The 24,535-nt window shown below is 41.3% G+C and overlaps 1 protein-coding gene across 1 annotated transcript in view; it reads right to left on the reverse strand.

The window, feature by feature from the left end:
• Positions 1-794: 794 nt before the first annotated feature.
• LOC122783142 (adhesion G protein-coupled receptor B2-like) overlaps positions 795-24,535 on the reverse strand; it is a 58,547-nt gene continuing 34,806 nt past the window's right edge. Inside the window, 7 exon segments of the mRNA XM_044047784.1 lie at positions 795-827; positions 2,298-2,409; positions 3,873-3,942; positions 5,972-6,122; positions 6,380-6,482; positions 6,783-6,886; positions 16,469-16,595. Coding sequence (XP_043903719.1) covers positions 795-827; positions 2,298-2,409; positions 3,873-3,942; positions 5,972-6,122; positions 6,380-6,482; positions 6,783-6,886; positions 16,469-16,595 — 700 coding nt within the window.

Genomic DNA, 24,535 nt, shown 5'->3' on the forward strand with positions numbered 1-24,535 from the left:
ACTGTTGCAGAACTAGTTAGAGCTGAAACAATTAATCGATTACTTAATTAATTGTCAACTATTTTGATAATTGATGAATCGGTTTGAAGCTTTTTTCATGATTAAAACAAGATTTGCGATTGTTTAAGCTTCTTAAATGCGAATATTTTCTTCATTTCTTTGCTCTTGATAACAAATAAATCATTAAAAGTGACTCATTTTGGTTTGTGGACAAAACGAGACATTTGAGAACGTCCTCATTTTCAGGTTTGACGAACACCGATCAACATGGATTAAGGTTTTCTGATATTTTATGGACCAATCGATTAAGCGAGAAAGGAAATAATGCGACATCCCACGTGTGTGATCGCACATCTCCCTCTGATTTCCCAGTACATAAAATCAAGGTCTGTATCAGAGTGTCTGCTTACACACATTTGCTAGAAAGGAGTATTTGAGCAGCTTTAACTCTGACTTTCAAATGTTCAGGTTTTGAAGCCTTTCGCACAAAAGCACATTTAAACTTGAGGCCTATTTCTTTGCCACATCTGACGGTATGGTGCATCTGGCAGCTTGTACAATTTGCTGGAAACCGTATCTCTGATCTCGTTCCCTCTCATGTGCTGTTGCTGACAGCTACCTACGATGTGCCAGATAGCGCCATTGTTATGCCAGTCATGTCTGTCCACAGCTATGTGAGTAAGCGTCATCTTGCTCTGGTATTTGCCCAAGGCCAGGTTCATTAATTAGAGAAGAGTCCTGTGGGAAGGTCTGTGTTTCTCTGCCCGACGCCCTACTCTCATTACAGCTGTTTGTTAGAGTGGGGCCTCAGCAACAACACCAGGGGGCTAGGGACCAACACATAACAGCTGGGGTGTGGAGTACACATTGACATTGTGGAGGCAGAAATGATGGGAGCTGGAAACCTCCCAATAAACACCAGACAGCGATAAAAAAAAAACAAAACAAAAAAAAACTTACCAAACTGTCCTTTGGTTTGATAGCTAAAAACTTTTCATCTCCCTCACATGAAGATTACACACCCCCAACCTTAATTTCATTAGAATTCTAAGATCGCATTAAGCATAAAGCAACAACTATGGATACTTTCACGCAGTATTGCGAATAGGCAAAACAATCTTTTGACTGTGTGTATTATTTTAAATAATAATAGTATTGTAATATTTCAGCGTTATCTATGCATCCTTCCTAACATGTACCATACATGCTGTTGGTCAAACCAAGGCAAGCAACATTTCACTTGTGATGGGCAACAAACAAACAATGATTTCAACAATATTCAAGTCAAACTTATATGTCCTGTTGACCAAACTCTGGGGCTTGTAATGGAGTGTCCTAACCCTAATCCTAACTCATTACTAATGAGCTAACTTAAACTGATGAGCAAGAGAAAGATAGAAATCACAACCAAGTTGGAAGACACTGTCTCACTAATTTCACATGGCCTGGTTTGCAACAATAATCTTATGTACAATAGGTAGGACTGCTTTTAACCCAGAAGACATTTTGCACTGGTCTGTTTCACTTCTATGAGGTACCACTGGTCAATCTCTCATTTATAAGATGAGATGCTATGTCTTAGGATTGGACTTTATTAACCGTACTGATGATTTACAATACCTTAAGCATTTTAAATTGGTTCTATTTGTAGTTATTACATTCATTATATTAATCCTTACTCCTCTCCCAAGAGCGGTTCTGCAGCTTTGCTTGCCAATGTGTAGCCGTCGCTGCACCCCACCGGTGGCAGCTATTAGCTAAAAATCCAGACTTCTTAGGCCCACTGGTGAAAATGTCCACCTCTGGATTTATGCAGGGCAAATAGTGAACTAACAGTAGAAACAGCCACAGTGTCAGCTGAATAAAACACGACTGAGACGCAATCAATTTTACAGCAATTAACAAAAACAAAGACAATCATAATTGAGACACACACTGTTAAATGCACATTTGTTTCTAAAAGCAGTTTTTTCGTAAAAAAACCCAAAACATTTGATTTTATGAAATAAAGTGAGTGACAGCTTTTGCTGCTGGGCTAGAACATGTGTTGCTTTGCTGGGTGAGCCTGTGTGTCTGCGGGATTTTAGTTGCCTTTTTTTGGAGTGACATTTTTTGACTCAAGGGTCAAAAGAGTCAGCTTATCGTTCTGTCGTGGATACCCGGGGCGTGTGTACGCTCACGCGTGCGTGTGGAAGTGAAGGGGCTGGGGAAAATTGTCCGAGGTCAACAAGCTTGGGGGGGTCACTTGGCAGAATATTCACGGGGTTATATGATGTGACATGCAAAGGCAGAGAGACTGGTGCCACTGTAGAGTGAAGAGAAGTTATGTTGGGCAGACTCACCAACACAATGACTGCAGCAGGCCCAACGAAGGCATAAAGCAGACCGCCCTCTAAGGATAACCAGCAGCTAAGGGAATAGAACAGAGCAAATGTTGTTATGCACAGAAACTGTAAAAATCATTGGTATGAACAACATCACTCCACTGACTCTGGTCTAACTCAATGTATGTTTATTAAATGTAGTCAAAAAATGACTTTGGCACATGCATGTGTGTCATAACTCAGTCCTTCAGCTTTGTTCCTCCTGCATAATCAGATTTACCCATAAAAACAACTATCGGAGGGAATACACATTCAAATAAAGGAAGCTTACGTTTTTTTTTTATAACTTAAGGTTCTACGTTCTTAACCACAAGTATGAAACAAACAAACAAAACACATTTACTCAAATAGCCTTTGTGAGCAATAAAGCAGTCACTTCTATTGGCAGGTAAGTGCCTATTTCCGTAAATATTGCCAGAAGTGCTGAGCAAAGTCATTATGCACACTACCTGAAACATTTTCTCAACCTGTACATGGTACGAAAGCCATTGAGACTTAACAAGTCTAAATGTGTCCTCCAGTAATGTCACGAGAGCAAAGTGAGGGCTTTGCCTGTAATTGCGGCCGAATAAAGAGGAGGCAAAGGGAGGAAAACACACACACGCACACACACACACAGTCTTATTAATGAAATGTTGAGTAAAGACAGAGAGCGTTAAGCGAGAGAGAGAGAGCACATTTGAGAGCTTATTTTAATGTGTTTTCATGCAGTCAACAGCACCATTAACCAGCATGTTTTGAGAACATGAAAGGTAAATAATGCTTTCACCTGAATGATATTGATTTTTTTTTTCTACAGGGAATAAAAACCCCCAATCTTAATGAGATGTGTGCGCGAGTCAGCTGTTCACATGTGCTTTTCTCCTAAGCTGGAATTTGCTTTGTGTTCATGACGTGAATTTGATTTTGTGTGCGTGTGTAACAGGAACTAACACAGAGGTTTTGACTATTCAAATTCAATACCATTCCCAAGACTACTGTCTACTCAACAGGACGACCAATGGCGGTTCAAAATTCTCGTGAAGCAGATTCAGACCTTGGCCTTAGTGCCTTGGACGATTGAAATCTCATAAATGATACTCAGCGATGTTATTTAAATGATACTTGTGCTTCTTTTCCAGTGTTAAATTACAAGATGGTTATTTGACATGACGGAGAAAAGCTTAAACATATTTCAATCCTGGTTTTCAGGGTCTTTAATGAATAGAAAAAAAAAAAGCTGAGCACAAACTAATCTAAAATCACGTTTTGCATTTCACCAACTGCATGCTGGGAGAGTCTCTAGTTGCCCTTTGACACCTTTTAAAAAGAAAAGAAACCGAATAGACCGATGAAGGAACGAAAACCGAATGTCAAATTGACATTGAGCTTTATTGATTCACTGGTTCAGCGACACTCGCTCCTTAATAATTTGTAAAACAAAACCATACCTTAGCCTGAAACCTTCATTCAATATTAGCTCAAGCAGTAAAAGGGAACATTACTCACTAGCTGGCTGTGCCGTAACCTCTTGCTCTGGTGAAACCCACCGACACGGCTACGACGAGAGCTGGAAGACCTGCAGAGGAACAGAGAGTGAGATCAAAAGTGGTGAAACAGGGAATGAAAGGAACCCTAGATAGGGACGCATGGAGATAATACATTTCCGGTGTGTACAACTCCATGGGACTATTCAAACGCCAAGTAACCATGCAATAATGTGTAATATGTGCATATGTGACACTGCACTGCAGCAGGTAAGCCTGCATGTGCTCTGCATGTGCTCTAAAAGGTCTTACCACAGACAAGAAACATGGGCAAGGATTAAAATTCATGACGGCGACTGCCATCATGCGCACGCCGCCGCCCGCCGCCTGAAGTGTGCGAAACACAGAGGGGTGAGAGCACGTGAGGCAGAGCGAGTTTATGAAAGTGTGAGGAAAGAGCTTGGTGTGGTCAATAAGTCACGCATTAATTAGCTAACTCAAGCAATCTGTATGTGAGCGCGGGGGAGTGGGTGTGAGTGTAAATGTGAGTGAGACTGAGTGTCAGCGAGGGCGCAGCCAGGAAAAGAAGGAACCCTCGGCCTGTAACGAGCTCGGCTCCGCAAACATTTATGCAATTAACAAAGCTGTGATTATGGTTGCAAATGAAAAGCAATTAGAGAAAGTCACATTAACATTAACAAATAAGATGGTGGGGAGCCAAGGCGGTCCACTAACTAGCAAGTGCAAAGTTTCCGTGGCACAACAACGCAAATCTTGCGTGTCTAAAAACGGGAAACGCGTGTCAATACATCAGGCATGCACACTTTCCTTCTAAACCAACAAAGATGCAGTCAAACACACACGCACACCCCCATCTCCTGTTTCCATGGCAACAGATTTCAATCACATAATTTGAGGGGAAAATTGCAAAAAGGGATGAGAGGAGGATAGGCTGTTTGATCCCCTCCACCTTGCTCATGCATTTCATGAGCATTTGTACGTCTGCAGGGTGGTTCTATAGCTGACACTGCACACACACACACGCACGCACACACAGTCAGTATCTCTCTATCTGTGACTGTTCAACATCTATACATTCACCCTGATCTGTATCAGGGCATCAGTGACTTGGCAGATTAGACTAGGTGGGATCAATATCAAGTGAAATGAACAGACAGCATGTGAGTGCATGCGTGCTTGCGTGTGTTAGCAGTTGTCATTTCTCGAGCTATCTCAAAGCATCTTGCCAGGCCTGTGTAGATTTTTATCACACAATTTGATTGTCCCCTAAGATGGTGCTTGTTGTGGAACAATGAAATGGCAGCTCAATGAAGTGACACAGAGGCTGACTGGTGTCTGTACTCTAAATGAACAGCGCAGTGAAACGTTTGCTTTAACACGCAAAAACAAAACATACAGCAAAGAGGGGGAAAAAAAGGACAATACTGATGAATTTTAAGCATAATTCGAGTAAAGCGTCCCTGCCTGTTTTGCTCAGTGAATATCATTGTGGGATATCTTGGGGGATAAAACAGAACAAAGCAGACGGAATCATTTGTCTTCATGGTATTATACGATTTTCATCTCGTCTCAAGGTAAATCTGAACATTAGTCTCAAGAACGGTAAGTGGATGTAGCTTCTGCTGTCGAGACCATGTAAGTGCAGCGGTGTTAAGTGCAGAGCTGGAATGGAAAGTGCATCAGTGGGGTAACAAAAATTTGAATTGGGCTTAGAATTGCGAGCTTCTCTCTTGATGTAACATGCTCCAGGCATCAAGGGTAACACAGCGTTCTCTCTGCGAACCTTGCAACAGACGCGGACTGCACCTGTATGAGGTGCAGCTATACTGCGTGACAAATGTTATGCTGAAATTTCACCAACACTGGATTAAAATGTCTGAAATCTTTAAATAACCTTTGTACCAAGTTCAGTTTTATTGAATTCTGAAGAATTCATTCTATTGGAAAGATCAGTCTGAGTCAGAAATGGAGGAAGCTTTCATAACCCATTAGTTTTTTTGTATAAAGATAAATACACGCCTGTTTCAAAGAGCGGTCGCCAAAATTGACACCGCAGACATTTCGGTGGGAAGTGTGATGCAAGGGCTCGTGGACGCTCACCCCAGCCGAGGCACAGAAAACGCTTGCGGATGAGCCGCGATCTCAATTTGCCGATGACGGCCAAATAGGACTGCCACGCTTCTGTCAGCACCCAACAGAACGACGCCAAGAAGAAGAAATGCAGGAAGGCAGCAGTCACAGTACAAAGGCCCTGAAGAGAGAAGATAAACAATGCAAAAGTAAGATTAAAAAAAAAAAAACATTCGGAGACCTTACACAAAAAAAAGAAAAGAAAAGAAGAAAGGATCATGATCGATTGTCACCGTCACACAGTCCCTTTCCAAAGAAAATGTGGGCTTCTACTTAGTCTCAAGCAGTGTTACTGGAATCATGCGAGTAGGTTCGCTGCGTTAATGCACTTTTGAGATCTTTTGACAGCGCAATTTTTGGCACATTTCAGTGCCTCACCTTGCTGAGTGTTTGAGATTGTCCCACCAAAATCAACAAATTGGAGGCCAGGATGGAGAGGCAGAAATTCACCAAGATGATGGACCTCTCTGAACGGATATACCTACACAGCAGAGGAAGAGAGAGGGAGAGAGAGGGAGAGAGAGAAACAGAGCCAGAGGGGACAGGCGTGTGATTTAAGTATTAATGACACAGTGATGGACTGAACAACAACTCTTTTGGACATGGCAGAGTTATTAGCTTATTTTGCCATCTGCCACATGTGTTACAAAAAAAATCTAATTACTAACCCCTGCTGTAATTCAACCATTTGCTCCTCAGGCCCCGGTACAGTCCTGACACAGCTGAGGACACATGTATGACAACGTGGCTTGTGTGTCTGTGTGTGTGTGTGTGTTCATACCTCCAAAAGGCAGCGTAGATTAGCAGCAGGATGAGCAGAGCGGTGCAGGAAACTCCACAGCCCACCATGAGGGGTACAGAGGGTATACTTGAAGGACCCATGTCCTGAAGAGAGTGAAAAGGAGAGACAGAGAAAGGAAAACTGATAGTTAATATTTGACTGCAAGACCTTGAGTGTTATCCACTCTCTATGGTGTGGCCTTTTTCCGGGTAAAAAGGAATTCTTTTGTGACTGTGCCTCGCTTAACTACTCAAAGTCAACATGCGTGTTTACTCTTTGAATGTATTTGCACTCTACTCGGCTTAAATCGTGAATAACAAATACTCAAAAATACATAAATATCATAATCAGACCACCAATATTCCTCTGACGAGTGAAATTCCTGAACAAAAACATTCTCATTAGCAAAATCACAGTGAAAGGCAAACAACACCGCGCGTTAGTCATCCGTGTTTGTCCATGACTAACAGTCTGAATTGCTGCCTGCAAATGTAGGGTTTTACCATAAGATGCAGTGCTGTGCACAGGCTTATCTGTTAGTTATAGACAGATTTGATGAGCGAGGGAAAGTGATAGCTACATTTGGAATAAATCTGGCTACTTTGATGTTGCCAGCGCAGATTAAATGAATCGTTGGCACTTTTCCAGCTTTGCACTTACGTTATCTATTAACGGTTACAGTCCCTCAGTTGCAAGCCCCCTTTGCTAGCTCCGTTTAATGATAGCCTGTTAATTATGTGCAATTACCTTTTTAATTAGAATTGCACAAGTCTGTTTGATGGAGCCGAATAAAATATAATGACACTATTGTGAAAGGTGTTATTTGTCAAAAGTAGTACACCGATCATATCGTTTTGGCTTCTCTTTGCAGCGTGTTGGACGTATCCAAGTATCACATGACCATGCACATTTATTGTGCCCGATATTTTAGTTGCAGTGATAAGGCCTGTTTGTACTGAACCTGTAACTCTAATAAGTTAGCCTAGTCGTATTTATCGGCACCAGGGGGCGACTTTTGCCCCCTGAAATGTAGATGTTTAATGCAATTAAAAATTTCCTCAAAGAGTTAATCGTTTTTTTTATCAAATATCACAAATTCCAATGGAAGTATGTTTTATACTGGTCAAATTGCAAAATGAAAAGTCATAATCTAATATTCACGTACAACTACAGTGGTTTTTTTTTGGTTTTTTTTTTAATAAAAGGCTAAAATCCAATTTTCCTTGACTTTTAACTGTACCTTCTTGACATGCAGTAAATTGTAAATAACTTCCAGGTGTTGAAAATGAACAAAAGCACTTACTCACAGGACATTTTCTGGCCCTTTTATGGTTAAAATAAGCAGCAAAAAAGAAAAAAAGATTATAATAAATCTAAATCTAGTGGTTTTCAATGATTTCAAAATAAAAGCAGAGAAAGCAACAGTTATCTATACCATCTATGAGACAAATGTGTCCCTTGCTGAAGACGAATGTTCTATTTCGATAACATATTAACAGTTGATAAATCCTGGCCCCAAAGCAAAAGCTTCCAGGGCATTATGTTAAAAATTCCCACTCCACTCTGTCAAGTGCATTCTCTGCATCAACAGTGAGCCTCGCCACTGGGCTGTTTCTTGACGGCTCATGTGTAGAAGAGTAAAACCGTATGAGGTTTTTCGTAGAATGACCTCCTCGCAAAAACCGTATATATCCATTCTTCACGAATGCAGACTAAAATACGAAATATTCTCAAGCTATTAGTAAGCACCTTAAAATCCAAGCGAAAGTAACATGTACGTGGAAGGTGCCCTTTTGAGCGGACTCAAAAATAACCTTTAATTAAAGTAGGTGTAGGCATGTGTATGTGCTAAGTCATCGTTTGTAAGTTTGTAAACCAGAATTTCATTTACAATATCACGTTAAGGACTTCATTCCACTGCCGGGCGAGAATATGCCCAAGCCAGTGTAACACAAGCCAAACAAAATCCTCATTTGCACCCCACTGTTCACCTATTTGCTACCGCTGCATGATTTCACATGTACAAGGGTAAAAGCCCAAGACCGCAGCACATAATTAACTGTTTTAGGTCATGGTGTACAATGGACATACACTTTGCCTCTCTTGAGGTGCCTTTGAAAGGATGAGGCGTGGAACAGATGAAGCTGCACGGCGAGCATACGCCCCGCCATGCTTGAGAGTTGGCCTGCTTTTAAGTTCTCAATCACGCGGTTTTCCTCCTAGGGTGGCTAAACGTCCCTCTCATTAGAGATTTACACAGACGTAGCCAAGGTGTTGCTTACTGGAAATAAAGTACACGCTCACACAAAGGCACGACCAGGGAGGTGTGCCAAGCAATTGAACCTGCACGTGTGTGTGTCTATTCAAGAGGAGAGAAGTAAGTAAGAGAGAAAAGGATAAATAAATGCAAATGGAAAAGAAAGAGATGGAGCGGGAAGAGTTAAGCACAAGGAAGAGAGAGAGCAGAGTGCAGGAGGGTAAAAAAAGAACATGAAGGTAAAAAAAAAAAGAGAGAGCAAAAGATTCCCTTTTAGTGGTTTTCTGTGGCCCGACCAAAGGAAGTCAATTTCTCTAGAGGAAATAGGCTGGAATACCAATACTGTGCACAAACTGACACATTAGAGAAGAACGGAGGTGAAATATGATCAAAACTGAGAAAGAAGAGGCACAGAAAAGAGGGGAAAAAAAAAGACAAGATAAGACAAGCATCTGTATCTAGAGAAAGGTCAAAGAATAAGGCTCCGTGTTTGATATTATGTGGAGTGAAGGGTCAAAGTATATAACATGAGGATGCACGGGGAATTAGAACAATACACACATTCTCTCTCTCACACACTGGCACACAAAGCCAATTCCGTTTCATTCTTTCTTTCTCGTTCTTTGTCATAAGTGAGCGTTTAGCCAACAAGTGACAGAATCCCCCCCCGAGTTTGTGCTCATATCATGTTTTTTTTTTTTATGAGTATCCTCATCCATCCTTCATCTGCGGCTTTCCCTTTTCTGAGGATCACATGAGAAGCTGAAACCTATCCCAGAGGCATGTCACATCCTGGATCCATCCATAATTGCTAGTCATGTTATTGTTTGCTGAAATACACCTGTTGCATGCAACTCTTCCTCTCTATCTCCGCTCTATCATCTTCTTTTCCTTTCCGTTTGTCTTTTCACCCATCTTTCTCTCCACTCTCCTACCCAAAACCGGTCGAGGCAGATAGTTGTAGCCTTCATTTTCTCCCGACTGTTGCTCGCTTGCTCGCTCACTGTGTAATTGCAAGGTCTCGATCTTACAATGTAAAGTGCCTCGAGACAAAGCATATTACAAATCGGAGCTATACAAACAAAACGGAAATGAATTCATTACATTCTTACTTGACATTTACGATTAATACATGTGTAACTTTTGTGAGAATTTGCCAAACGGTGTTTTCTTTATTGGTTCACTTAGAGTACGCGACTAGATTTAGAGTCTGTTTTGTCGTGTGAAATGACGCCACAAAGAAGGAGAATGCCTTGTCATAAACACATGAGACCATGTTGCAGTCGGAGGAGGTACAGCATGAGGCTGTGTTTTGTGTGTGAACATGGTGAGAAAAGGGAAAAACAGAAAGAGGGAGAGAGAGAATAGACCAGAGTGTGCTGAGGCTCTGCTGTGGAAGACCAGGTTCCCCTGGGCAGCCTGGCTACCATGTGATGGAGAAGATAGCTATTTTGAGCTCAGGAAGTTTAACCTACTTATCTCCTCTCGCTGACAATCCTCCTCCCTCCACTCCGACCTATCTTTCTACCACTCCCTTTCTCTCTCCCTCACTGCATCCCTCATTCCTCCCATACCTCCCCACCTACCTTGTCTTGCTCTTACTCCCCCCATCGTCCTTCATATCAGGACGACAACTGAGGCAAATGGAAGTGTGTATCCTTGAGTGCATTCAACGCCACTCGACTTTTGTTATTTTTTTTTTGTTTTGTTATACAGTAATAATACACTAAAAGCTGTTTGTTTTTTGTTTTTATTTTATAATGGTAGCATTTTTGGAAACAATGATTTATTCAATAAATGAATTACCAAAAAAAAGAGAATATTCAGTGATGATGATGATGGCACAGTGCTGATATTAAAGTGCACTGTATTTATTGCTTGTTTATTAGTAGGGTCAAGATAAATTAGGCTCTGTTGATGACTTGAACTGGTATTTCAATTATGAACAATGGACATAAAAAAAGGGTTGATAATTGATAAAGCTTTGTATTACTAGAATAGGGGTAGTATTTTTGAAGTTTCCCCTGAGTTGAGAAATATCTTCATTCTTTTTCTTTGTTACGTGCTCACCAGTGACACTTGGTACGAGCCTTGAAACTGCAACGCTAATTCCGCACTTTTCAGACCCACTCGTAGGGGGACGGGACCTCATTACCAGAATGTAAACAGTGTCCGCCATCTTTGCTAACAGTTATGCTAACAGGACCAAGTGTCACTGGTGGGCACGTAACAAAGAAAAAGAATGAAGATATTTCTCAACTCAGGGGAAACTGAGGTTGGAAAGCACCATTTTTCAAATATACTAGCCCTATTCTCGTCATACAAAGCTAAATGCAAATTGGTGAACTATTCCTTTAAGTGTTTAAAGAGCTAAAGAGTGCTTTTGACTCAACTGCTTTCCCTAAAATGACCTGCAGAAGTGTTGTACAGTCTGTGAAATACAGCAGCAGGATACATAATGTATTATATTATTAATCCTTGTAGTATTATCCATATAATCCTTGAAAAGATGGCACTTCCAAACTTCTAGGCATCCACATGCTCCTTTCGTCCTCACACAGGTGCAGGCACAGAAACACACACCGGCAGACTTTGCCACTGGAGCGCTTTAACTCTTTACATATCACTAATCTTATGTTCCTGCCATTCAATTGCCCCCGCTAAGCTGTGATAGTGGGAGGTAAATATAACCTGTGATGTGCTTCAATGGAATCAATTCAGCCGACTCGGGATGATTCAGCTTGACACACTGACTTCAGTGGCCTCGAGACAAGCCGCGAGTCTTCTGTCAACGTGTGACAACATAGAAAGCTGACACGGTGACTAAAATGTGAATACATCACATCTAGTGCTGGCTTTATGCTCGGGCTCTTTCTCCTGTTTTACACGCTATTCAGTGACGGTAAAGCTAAAAGGTAGAAAAATCACCTAGAAGACCTGAATCCAGCAAAATACACATTTTCTTCAGGTGCCCTCTGAGGCACCATCTGTATAACACACAGTGTCATGTCAAACCTGTTCTTGCCCCCCTCGCTTTTATTTTATTTTTATATATACTTTAATATCACCATATTTTATCCATCGACATATCGAAAAAAGACTACACTTATAAATATCTAACTAAGCTCTAAACCTGTCCTTGTAGCCATGCTCCATCATTATACATCTTCAGCCGGAGAGAGACACTGCGCATCACCTATTTCTTGTCTCTACCGAACCCTCAATTAATATGATGAGGGTTTTAAAAAATTTAAGGCAAGTCCTTGTAGAGTCCCTTGTAGATTTTGAGCAAGCCCCATTAGTTAATTAAAGTTGACAAGTACAATGTATTTGGCCACTGTATCCTTGTTGTCCTGCGTCATGTTTTCTCCTGAAACCATATCTCCTGTTGTAGCTGTAATCATTCAAAAAGGGGCAGCATGCCACCGCGCGGTGCGTCCTTTACCCCCCGTCAAATTCAACCGCTTCCAGTCAAAATACACATTCCAGATAACGAGAGAGCAAATAATAGACAGACCCGTGAAGGTTTTTTCCCATTTTGATGAGGTGCTAAAGATATCAGTCTTAATCTAATGACTGAGCCAAAGGCAGTCGTCGTGGCAGGTAAAAGAGGACGTGAGAAGCTCCCGACAGGAAAGGCAGAAACCACTTCACATGTTGTTGCTTTGCTTTAAGAATGTAAATAGTTTATGGAAACAGCGTAATGACCTTTCCCTGTCTGCCTTGTTTTATTCCTGTTCACCTTCTAAGGATTCACACTGCAGCTTAAAAGTTTAAAACCCCTTAACACCGAGCGTATCGCAGGCAACACGTTTGCACAAGTGCACTTTGCATTACCGTAATTACGCGACAGTTTGTGCTGTCGGGAAAAATTCCAACAGTTTTCTGAAAGCTGAGAAGTTGCATGGGGGTAGAGTGGCTCAGTGGTTAAGACCGGTACCCTGTGTGACGCCATGGTCGCAATGGTCACAAGTTCAACTCCACCCCTGGCTGATTGTACTCAATTCCATTGTAAGTCGCTTTGGATAAAAGCGTCTGCTAAATGACATGTAATGTAATGTCAAAGCCAACGTGTGGTTATAACGGTAATTTGACTGGCGCTGTCTCAGGAAGCCGGCAAGTCAGAGCTTGTAACATTGTTTTGGCCTGTTTTTGTGCATTGAGGCAAAGACTCAAATAAATGTTGTATTAAAGATGAGTTAAACTGTTCCAATTTCAAATTGAACACTCAAAATCATGGTGTTCATGTGCAACCACTTGTTTTTCTTCATTTTAAATTGTCAAAAAAGTATTTTAACATGCGGTCAATTGTAAATAACTGCCAGATATTGACGGTTATTCTGGAAAAATGGGCAAAAGCACTTCCTCGAAGGACATTTTCTGGTCCTTTTATGGTTAAAATAGGCAAAAAAGGGACTTAAAATAAATAAATAGTGGCACATAAAAACTGTGACTCATTTAAAAAAAAAACGTGCAAACGGGTATAAACTCATCTTTATAGTCGATACTATAAAGATGCAAGATGTTAAACTGACTTTAATAAAGCCAGTCTCCAAGATCGTCTTCCAGCCGAGTCCATCTGTAGGATTGGTATTCCCAATGTAGTCATTCTGGGGATTAAGTGGCTTGGCTTATTGTATGGCTCCATGACCTCACTTAATCAACTGTTTCACTGTTTTCTGTAAAGTGGCAACCTCTGTATTGTGTCTGATAGTCACAGGAAAATGCATGTGTATACATACACACACACACACACACACACACACACACACGAATCTCAGAGGATATAGAAAGTAAACAGGATTAACTGGCTATCCTTCACTCCACTGTAAAAATGGCCTATAATGGCAGTACTGCTTCTAAATCCCTCCACCCCTCCTCCCATTTCTATTAAACATAGAGGTTAATCCACACCCGCCCAAACCACCACCACCACCACAACCAACCCCCCCAACCCCGTCCCCAGCGCCGTGGCCTGGGATAAGCTGTCAGAGCCGGGCTGCTGATACTCCCCTCTACTCCAACAGCCACACAGCCTGGACACAGTATATTAGTGTGTGTTTTTATGTGTAAGCATATACTTATAGTAGTCTGTATTTTAATTGCTGGCAGTGTCAAACTCTCCTCTTGTATAGAATCCAATTTCTGCTGGAAAAAAAGCAAAATCTAGAGCACCCTAAAGCAACCAAGTAGCGCTAGCCACAACTTGTGACTGACTGAGTGCCAGTGACACACAAACAGTGACCCATCCCTTCCGGTTCCTGGCGTTGTGTTTAACGGCGGTACCACCGGTTTAACGATACATCACTAATGACTAACACGTCTCTCTGCAGAGATGTGTCAAAAATGTCACAAAAGTCGATGTGCTTTCCCTCCTAGTGCTCTTTCATTCAACACGGATGACCTGCTAACTGGGTGGCGAGGAAAAAAAAATTCAATATAGCTCAGTTGGAAAAAGAATGAACCGGAAATGGAGGCTGGGGTGACACATCTGGCTGTTTACTGTAGGTCACAGTTATCCTGTTGTTGTTTTTTTTTGTTTTTTTGCCAGTATAACAGGAAGTGATATTTGCACAAATTACCTATCAGGCTTTGCAGCCTCCTAAAAATAAGTCAAGCTTTGAGGGACACAATAATGAACAATCACAGTAACACATCCAAAGGCCATCACCATATTACTGTATAACCCTCTTTAAAAAATAATGAGGCGAAGGTATTCAGGGAATACTGAAGAAGAAATAAAATCATATCCAGTATGATATAGGAACCTCAATGCACAATATTATTAGATGTTATTAATTCATGAGTTAAAAACTAAAGGGCTAGCCATGTGTCCTTATTGCTGGGATTGGTTTTCAGTAACGTTCGTGTCCATTTCATGATTGTGAGTCTGCTTTTCCCCATTTCCGAGGGATATATCTCGCTTATTAGTAGCTACATTGTCCTTTCATACGCTCTTATTTTTAAAAAAAAAAATAATAAGAGCCACATCAAAGAAAATGTGTCAAATTGGATTTTATAATGGGGGAGAAAAATTACCCTCATGCCAGCAGCATATAACACTAACAGATAAACTGCTGTCCACAGACACGTGGACACCAAAGATACGTGACTAAGATCAAAGATCAACAAGGAAAAAATAAGAGAACATGTATAATCACACATGTGAAATCACATGTAGTTTCCGTGTTTAATGCAGAGTAAATGTCAGCGGCAGGGACATTTTAACAATCATGTCAAATGCTATGTCTACAGCAACCGGTGAATGCCACGTGGAAGCCGTGTTACACAATGTAAAGGTCACTCAATAATAGATGCCTGCATGAACGTACAGCTCTTTATTCCGCTTGTAATGCATCGTTACATATACAGCCAGCACTGCCCATCTCTCTCTCTCGGCTCTCCCTTCCAGCTAAGATTAGACTGCCGTTTCTGTTCGGTCAAACATCTTCTTCTCCAACATCCTCCGTGCCTCTGCGATCACTTCTCATCTCTGTGACACCTGGAGTTAACCGCCAGTGCTTAGGGATCTGTTTTACTGACTCAATTTTCTAAACTAACCATTAAGCAAGTGAGCGAGAGAGAGAGAAAGAAAAAAGACCTTTCATAGATTCTTGTTTGGCCAAAAAGAAATTTGGCCAAACTCCATCTGCTTACACTTCTCCTTGATTATTTAATGCAATCATTGGCCTTGCGTATATATATGAGGTGCAAGTAAGCGTGGGGACAAATTAGCAGGCACAGCTAAAGGGGAACATTTTTGTGGCCGCAACAGGAAAGAGCTGTGGCAGAAAGTGAGAGCGACGGGAAAGTGTTAACAAGGTGACAATGAGGGCGAGGGATATGAGGAAAAGTGGGGTGATAAAAACGAGCAAAAATTGGAGTAATAAGTGTGCAGGGAAGTGGCAGTAAGAAATTGGGTTATGTGTAACGGTAGTGTACGGTTAATGAATTATGGTCAGGAACACAAAGTCACTTCTAAGGGTGTCCATCCGACATTATCCCAAACTACTAAAAGACTCTTTACTTTTGTCAAACACACAACGCAAGGCACACAATCTATTTATAGAGACACAGGTTATGTGCAGGATGCAAACATTTAAGCCAAATCTGCCTCTAGATGCCTCTTCTCCCTTTACATCACAAGGGAGTAGCTCACGGAAACAACTCCTTTACCAAGTGTTCTCTCATTCAAAATGTGAATAAAAAACACTTAGAGTTCCCATTGTCTCCAAAGAAAGCATGCATTCATTCATTCATACAGATAATAAATGACAACCTTAACAGAATGCTCTAAAGGGCTATGCAATGCAGCTGCCATGGAAGTCACATACACCAGCTCACTGACCTGACCGCGGGTGTAAAAGTTGCATTGTGACACCCCAGACTCTCACAAAAGAACATCAGGCTATGCATTGGTGTGACTCACCGGGTCTTTAGCTTGCTGTGCTAACACGGCGTAGGTGGATATCCTGCTGCACAAGCATTTGGTTTGGACAGTGGTTGACGCGAGCGTTTGGCAGCCTTCTGTGCCCCAGTTTTCCGCGCCAGCTTCCCTGGAGGTAGAGAGAAGGGAGGAGTGTCACACAGGGGGGACACAAACAGTAGCTGCGAGACGTAATAGACACAAACAGACGTCACGGGATGACACAGGCCTATAGGACGTGCCAGCTCAAAGAGACACCAAGTTTCACGCAACAAAAAGTTCACCAAGTCTCCCCGTTCACTCAGCACTCACACAGACACAGGCAGACTTCATTGTATTTTATTTTTATTTTATTATACACAGTTGCGTGCAGATAATCTTATTTGATCTCAGGTCTTTGCTGTGCTAAGCACCCAATATATCTTTGACTTTTTTGTCTTTGTACTGTTATTTTCTCCTTCTCTGTAAAATACCATCTCTTTTTTTTTTTTTTCTTATTACCTGGAAATAATATTCTCAAAGGAGGAAAGAAAATGAAACGAGTTGCATCAGCTTACAATTAAGAAGTGACACAGTGGACACGCTGGGGTTATTCGGCATTAAACGGTGAACAGCTCCGACATCCAACAAAGGTAAGAGAGGGACAATCAGGTAAGTCTAAGTGCTTTCAATAGACGGCTGCGTGTGGAAGTCAATCAATATGATTATATCTGAACTAATTACCACTGCAGCTCACACGACACATTAACCTTATGTTTAACCCTGGGTGTACAGTGCTTCTACTCAAGTCACCAGAGACAGGTAGAGAAAATTATGGGACATAAGACCGGTTGTAGAGATGTTCTTAAAGGGTCAAAGACAGGCGGCTAATGAGGGATCGGTAATGAGACTCAAAGGCCTTGGCAACACATATATATATTTAACTTCTCACTGTAAGTCAGGAGATAACATTAAAATATTTTCTGCACGAGCTAGAGTAGTTTTTAAGATTTAACGTAAGGGATTTCTGGGTCTATTTTTCACCTCATACTTTGGTCATTACGTTGTGATGAAAACCTGGCAAACCACACAGTCCAGTCGGGTAAAACTCTATGTTTTTGAGCATGAACTCCACATCTGACCTTTGAAGACGGTCCAACGTCAAAAGGGGAAAATACATACATAATTGGAGTCAAGTTTTTTGAAGGTTTTATCTCAAAAGGACAGTCCTTTAGGCCTTTCAAAAAGCGCTGAAAATTGTGATTTGGCAGCTCCGAATAGAGAGCAATTCTGTCGAGTGTCTCTCAAGCAATAAACGTTATTGGACACGAAGGGACAGTTCGTCAACCTGTCAAGGCAACACAACAGCGCAGTATAGCGAAAGCTATCTTAAGCCTCAGTGAATTACACAAGAAACACGGCTGAGAAACTCCATTATCTTCCAGTCCAGAATACATCTGGACGTGAAATCTCATGGAAATAAATAATCTCCAACCCTCCATTAAAGAGAAAGTCCGTCGTGTGTGTTTTTATCAATAAATCGCTCGCAAAAGAGCGTAAAATTCCACACCGAGAAACTTATTTAGCCCATTGTGTGCCAACAGCAATGAGAATCTGCAAATGTGTGTATTTTTTGTATCAGAACCCAGATTGGCAATCTTCACATCACTTGACCATAAAAAAATGTAGCGCTAGAGGAGAACTGTATCGCTAAGCACTGTTTATATCTCGGGGGGGAGGGGAGGGGGGAGCTATGGTGGGAAAGGCACTTTATGAGGAACGATAAGCTGGCCTGTTGCTCGTGGCATTTATTGTCTCTTGAGGAAGATTTAGAATTCTAGCCCCTCTCTCTAAAGAAATAACAAACAATAATATAGTTAAAGATCTTCCAAGATATCACCGTGTATGCCGTACAATTGTTTAACTATATATACCTTCGAGTGATACGGAATATATCATAATAGCAGCTCCTCACGTCATATTCTGCCCTGACACAGAGTTTCACACGATCAATCACCGCGATGTGACGATTTAATTAACCAACGCACTTAATTAGAAATAAAAATAGACGTGAGTACAAAACAGTACTTCAGTAGAAGTGATATCTTGCATCTGATAGCAACCGTTCGGTCCCGTTTTTTATTATTTTCTTAATGTAATAATGAAGAAAAGCCGTAGCGGTGGCCATTTCTGTTCATTATGTCGGTATGGTCGTTGAAAATGAGGTAGACTTGTGTTCTCTTTTCTCAGGAAAAGCTTTTAGGGCACCACTCTGTTTTATTTCCGTCTCTCTAACATCACAGTTCCTCTCTTGGTCCGTCTGTGTCTGGCTCACTTGTTCTGTGTCTTGTATACACCAGTAAAAAAAAAATACAAAAATGCTTCTTTTCTTTTCTTTTTTCCTTTCTGTAAATCAAATCAATCAAGTTAATGACGTGTGGCACGTCGTGAATCAACCGATAGCGGCAGCATATTAACCACAACGCACTACAATAAAGTGCTTTAGAGATGTCTGTCTTGATATATATTACTTACACACACACACACACACACACACAATGTCAGTAAAGAGATGTCAACGCAACTCTCTAATCATCGCCTGCACATTGTCACATCAATGCCCCAGTATAAAAACACAACAACCAAACAAACAAAAACATGAGTCACAACAGCTTAGAAATAGCTTGACAGGGAGCAACATGGCGCACCGCTTTGTATGTTTGTGTGTGTGTGTGTGTGTGGGTCACAGGCACACAGACACACACACAGAATGTGAGCGAGACAAGAATAGAGAGAACGACAGTATATGGATGTGCGCTCGTTACTTTTTCTGAGGAAATCCGTCCGCGCTCATGTGGATTCCACTGCGCCTCTGAGGATTCATCCGACGTTACATCTGAACATGAATATGAAACTATATAAAGTTCCGCGAGTGAACTCCCGGGAGATGCCGGGAGAAACATTTACAAATAGCCTCCCGCGTGCAAAGCAACAGCCGCACGGACGGTTACCGCACATGCGATGGCGCCTGCGTGGACACATCAAGGCAGACGTGCTGATTTATGCAACTCATGAAAGCGTGCGCGTGGATTACATTTAGTAACACAGACTTTGATGACGCTCAACAAAGCCACACACACACACACATTAGAAATTCTGCACCAGTCTGGCAGCAACCAGGAAGTTGGGTAATGAGAAACTGTCTGACAGCTCACAACAGGGGGTCGTCAACGATAACACCAACACCCAAGCACATCCACACAATTGTCCTCATTGTTTTTTTTCCGCTGCCGAATTTCCAGTTTAATTAACTGCTGACCGTCGCCCGGTCCAGCTGGATTTAATTATTGGTTTTGCTGCCTTTCAGCAGGAAAAAGAAAAAGCAAAAGCCACAGCTTTGACTTTTATTCAGGTCTGTTGCACCCACAAGTTGCTTCACACATGCACACGGTGTATCACACACACTGTGGGCTCAGAGACGTATGAGATTATTAATTTTGGCTTAGCTTGTGGGGGGGGGGAGATTAAAAGGGACATGGCTTTTGTTGTCCTGTTTCGAGCATTTGAATGAGCCGGTATCGGCCGTCGACTGCTCTTATCATGGAAAGCAGGGACCAGATGAAACAGGTGCACATATCAACATTACTGCTTTATGAGCTACGGTTCCCAAATGTACGCGGCAGACAGAATCAACCTGTGATGTGTAAATACGCATAGCTTCACCCCGTTTGCATTGTGTTAATGAACACGTGCGCTGCTCGGTCACAAAAGTGACAAAGAATGTTGTTTCATTCAAATGATGTTCGAGCCGGCGTTTCATTATTCCTCCGTGTACACGGAGTTCTACACTGTTTACATGTGATCGGCCTGAGACCGAAGCTCGGTGTGAGCCGCGCGCTATCATCGTTAGTCAAACACGCTGATTCTTTTTTATCCCCCATGCTTTTTACAACATGGTGACACATTTCCAAAATTCACCACAGAACACAGTGTGTGTGTATGTGGGAGGATCGCTGGAGAGTTGATGATGCATCACCTGAAAACCACAAACAGCTGTAGTCAAATCGTCGAAGTGTTTTACTTTTAGCTGCTGGTGGAGCTGAAGTATGATTCATCCTCAGTGAATAATGAATGGGCGTTATTTCAGGGTACGACAAACACAGAGAGTGTCACTCACTGTTATGGCGGAATAAGGAAATAGTAATAAAGCATCGTTTTGTCACGTGCGAAAAATAAATACTGTCCATTGTGCTTCCTAATTGTGAGTTGAACTATGAAGGCAAACAGAACAAATAGTTCTGGAATAAAAAAAAAAGGTGTGTTGACCTTTTCTGTCTACTGAGAAGAAATTGGCACCAACTCTTCAATGAAAGGGCAATGATATGAGAGCCAATAGCCTCCCTGTTAAAAAGTAGAAAGGTTAAACATGCTCTGAATTCTTAAAACCTAAGTACTAGATGCGGATGACTTCGGCTGCACAGAAGTAAAAACATTTGTCTTTTCAGACTTTTCAGGTACAGGAAAAATAGCCAGGAATTCATATTATATTTACCCAACATCAAATGACGGTAACAAATGTGACTTCATTTGTTACCGTCGATTGCTTTCAAACCAGGTTTACATGAGAGATGTTGCTGTCACCGATGTAATAAAGATAAACATTATCAGCTCATTTTCAAAGCAGGTAAATGCCGTCAAAACGGATTCATGGAGTTGACTGGAAACAACAACTAATATATATATACACAGTACTTTGGTCCATTTCCATTTGGTATTATGAAATTGCAATCTCCGTGCCCATTAGTCTGTCTCTCACTGCCCATTTGTGCCGATCAAATACGTGCAAAGTATTTCCATTTGTGTCACTGGCGGTCAGAATCACAGCGAGGCGAAAAAGTTATTTCAGAGAGCAAAAACAAAACACAGACCGTGACGCTTTCACAGTCTGTGACGCTTTCTTCTTTTCCAAAAAGAAAGCGTCAAGGGATGACGAAAAAAAAAAAAGTATTTAAAACTTCAGGGGGAAATCAATAGCATGGGAATCAGTGTGCCGGCGTTTAGGCAGCGTCTCCATTACAGAGAGAACGGCGCCAAGTCAAATTGAAATTCTTCAGAGGATAATTCTGAAGGAGTTTTATTTCATTCTCACTCCGTGGTCTTGTGCGTTTATGTGTGTAAACAATGTTTTAACGTGTATTTTAATTTTCCTCACACCCTGTAGGTATATATTACAAACAGAGAACCAGGAAGTCAGAGTGTCTTTTTTTTGGGGGGGGGGGTGGGCTGGGACTTATCATCTATACCGAATCCCTGCCTGTTAGCTGGTGAATGCAGTTTCATTACATAAAAGTATAGACTAGAGCTGAAACAATTAATCGATTAATCGCTTATTATTAATCGATTACTAAATTAAACAACAACTATTTTGATAATCGATGAATCGGTTTGAAGCCTTTTTCATGAATAAAACAAGATTTCTGATTGTTTAAGCTTCTTAAATGTAAATATTCTCTTCATTTCTTTGCTCTGGAAAACAAAGAAATCATTACATTTTTTAAGGTTTTCTGATATTTTATGGATCAAACGATTAAATGATAAAATAATCGACAGATGAATCGATTATGAAAAGAATCGTTAGTTGCAGCTCTAGTATAGACCTCTAAGTAACTCACTGACGGCTGTCCTCCATTTAACTGCAGCTGTGTCAGTTCTTCCAAGTAAGACTTCTACGGAACAAATTCACACATGTGAATATCTCAGTGCTGAAGTATCATATATCCTAGATTTTAAAGGACACTGTGACTCTCTGGCCTGCACCAGAAGACAAAAACTGTTGGATCTTCCTGAGATGGCAAACCAGCTGTTGTGTGGAGTTTTAATCTGGCCATAGAATCACCTTAATTTAATCTGCATCTTCCTAAAGCTTCCTAAACAAGAAATTCATCTTCATTAAACTTTAATTATTTTTATTTTACATGTTCCAGTACAAAAATACCCTTTTAGAGTCAAATCAGAGATAGACATGCAGATAGTACATTGTAAATGTTTACGTAAGACATACAGTAAGTCTTACTATCTCATGGTAGAAAGTATTATTTCTCAAAATTATAATTATTTAATTTAAAAATCAGCGTGCATGTGATACAGGTATCACATGCCACAGGTATCTAGTCGTACCAATATTCCATATAATATACAGTATTTGACCCAGATATTGATCAGTAAGAACAAACTTTACATCCACCGACTGATGTAAAGATGAGCCCTATAACCACAAAAAATCATGCTGTGAGATTATGCTAAGCTTGCTGAAGCTTGCTGTGATGTTTAAGACTCCACAGCTTACGTTTTCAATCTGTTATATGAACATGAAGTACTTTTAGTTTGAACTGAGTCCAATGTGTATGAAAGAAAGAAAAAAAAAGCTTGATCAAGTAATCTACAAAGCCGTCCTACATACATCAAAACCACAGCTGGATGAACATGAAAAAACAGTAGGACTCCACCACAAGGCTAGAAAAACTACAGTTTTTCATATTGTGGTGTACTTACAAGAGCATCATTTATGGTAACTGCTCAAGTTTAAAGCTAATGACTTTTAACATTGTGAAATGCACTGTCCTTGCTTGACCACACTTCACTTTCCCTCTGCTAACGTCCCCGGGGGACATCGTTGCAAAAAAACTTCTCCGTCCCACTTCTTCCTCAGTTTCACGTGAGCATGGATACTTTGTCACTGACCTCCACCGGCCCAATCTGCTCTCTGACACGGACATGAGCTAATTTCTAAGCTTCTCTCCCAGGATTATCTTTCTCCCCGGTGTCCGCGCTCGCGTGTGAGTCCACGGCAAAAAACGTTACAGGATTCAACTGAAGCTCTGCCACCTTGACTCAGAAGAATGTTGCTTATTTATTTATTTATTTATTTATTTCTACCGCCTTTTCAAGTGTTGCATGTCCATGTGAAACCTCAGGTTTGCATACGTTTTTTTGTTTTTTTTTGTAAGAGTTGTGCAAGGGACTCAACTGGGACACTTGAGGCCAGAAGGACAAGCCCGGAATCTCACACACTGCCCTTATAACCTACTTCCAGCAGCACACAAGTAAAGAGGATAACGTGTTAGTCAACAAGATAAGCACAAGGCAACTGCTGCGCTTGAATTAAGGTTGCACATAAAGTGTGTATATATGATCCCAGTGCGTTTCCAGGGAACCTAGAACAGAGTTCAAGAGTTGGGACATGAATTTGACTTACCCAGTGGCTCCTTCACGCTACGGGTACATGAGTGATCGAGCAAATATATTCCACCTGTCCGCGAATCATGCTACTTCTTTATAAAACAGGCAGCAGTTCTAACGACTATCCCTGGCCATAGGGTAGAAAGGTAAGACTCTGTGCTACCACCACTGGTCACATGACGATGAAATCATGAGAATGAAGCAAAAAAAAATGTCCTGTGAAATCACAGCCACTGTTCACACTCAAAAGCCTCCATGTTAACACGACCTCCAAGGTCTGATGTGACTGCTGGGTAAATGAGCTAAAAGCCTCTGTAACGCCCAATGACGGAAGACTTCACATAAGCTCGCCCGGCCGACTCTCTCTCTCTCTCTCTTCCTGTGTTGATTCACTGTTAGACACAGTCTTGATCCCTTCTGCTCTATCAGATGGAAAAGTGGAACAACCCCGTCAGCCCACCGCCCCCTCCTCCTCCTGGTGGCTATGCTGTTAAGTGTTCGCTCGTGTGTCGCTGTCTGTGACGCTTGGAGAGAGATGAAGAAAAATTCAAAAAAGTGGCCATGGAAAAATATTGGTTCATCTTTTTTTTTTTTTTCATTACCGAAAAAATGTAAATATCAAGTTTTACATTTTAGCACGTTGTGCTATTCTGTCGACATTTTTCAAGCATTTCTATTTTTAACTGGAGAAGGCAATTTCTGAATAAATTGCAAGTTGGATTGCTGCCTGCCTTCTACCCAGCGCGACATGCCGCGCCGACTTGGTATGCATGAGAAGTTGAAATGAAATGAGTTCAAGTTTCTAATTGAATGACTGAATGTTTCGAGAAGTCGAACATTTTTTTTTATTTC

The sequence above is a fragment of the Solea senegalensis genome, linkage group LG16 (assembly GCF_019176455.1).
Source record: "Solea senegalensis isolate Sse05_10M linkage group LG16, IFAPA_SoseM_1, whole genome shotgun sequence".
NCBI classification, from domain to species: domain Eukaryota; kingdom Metazoa; phylum Chordata; class Actinopteri; order Pleuronectiformes; family Soleidae; genus Solea; species Solea senegalensis.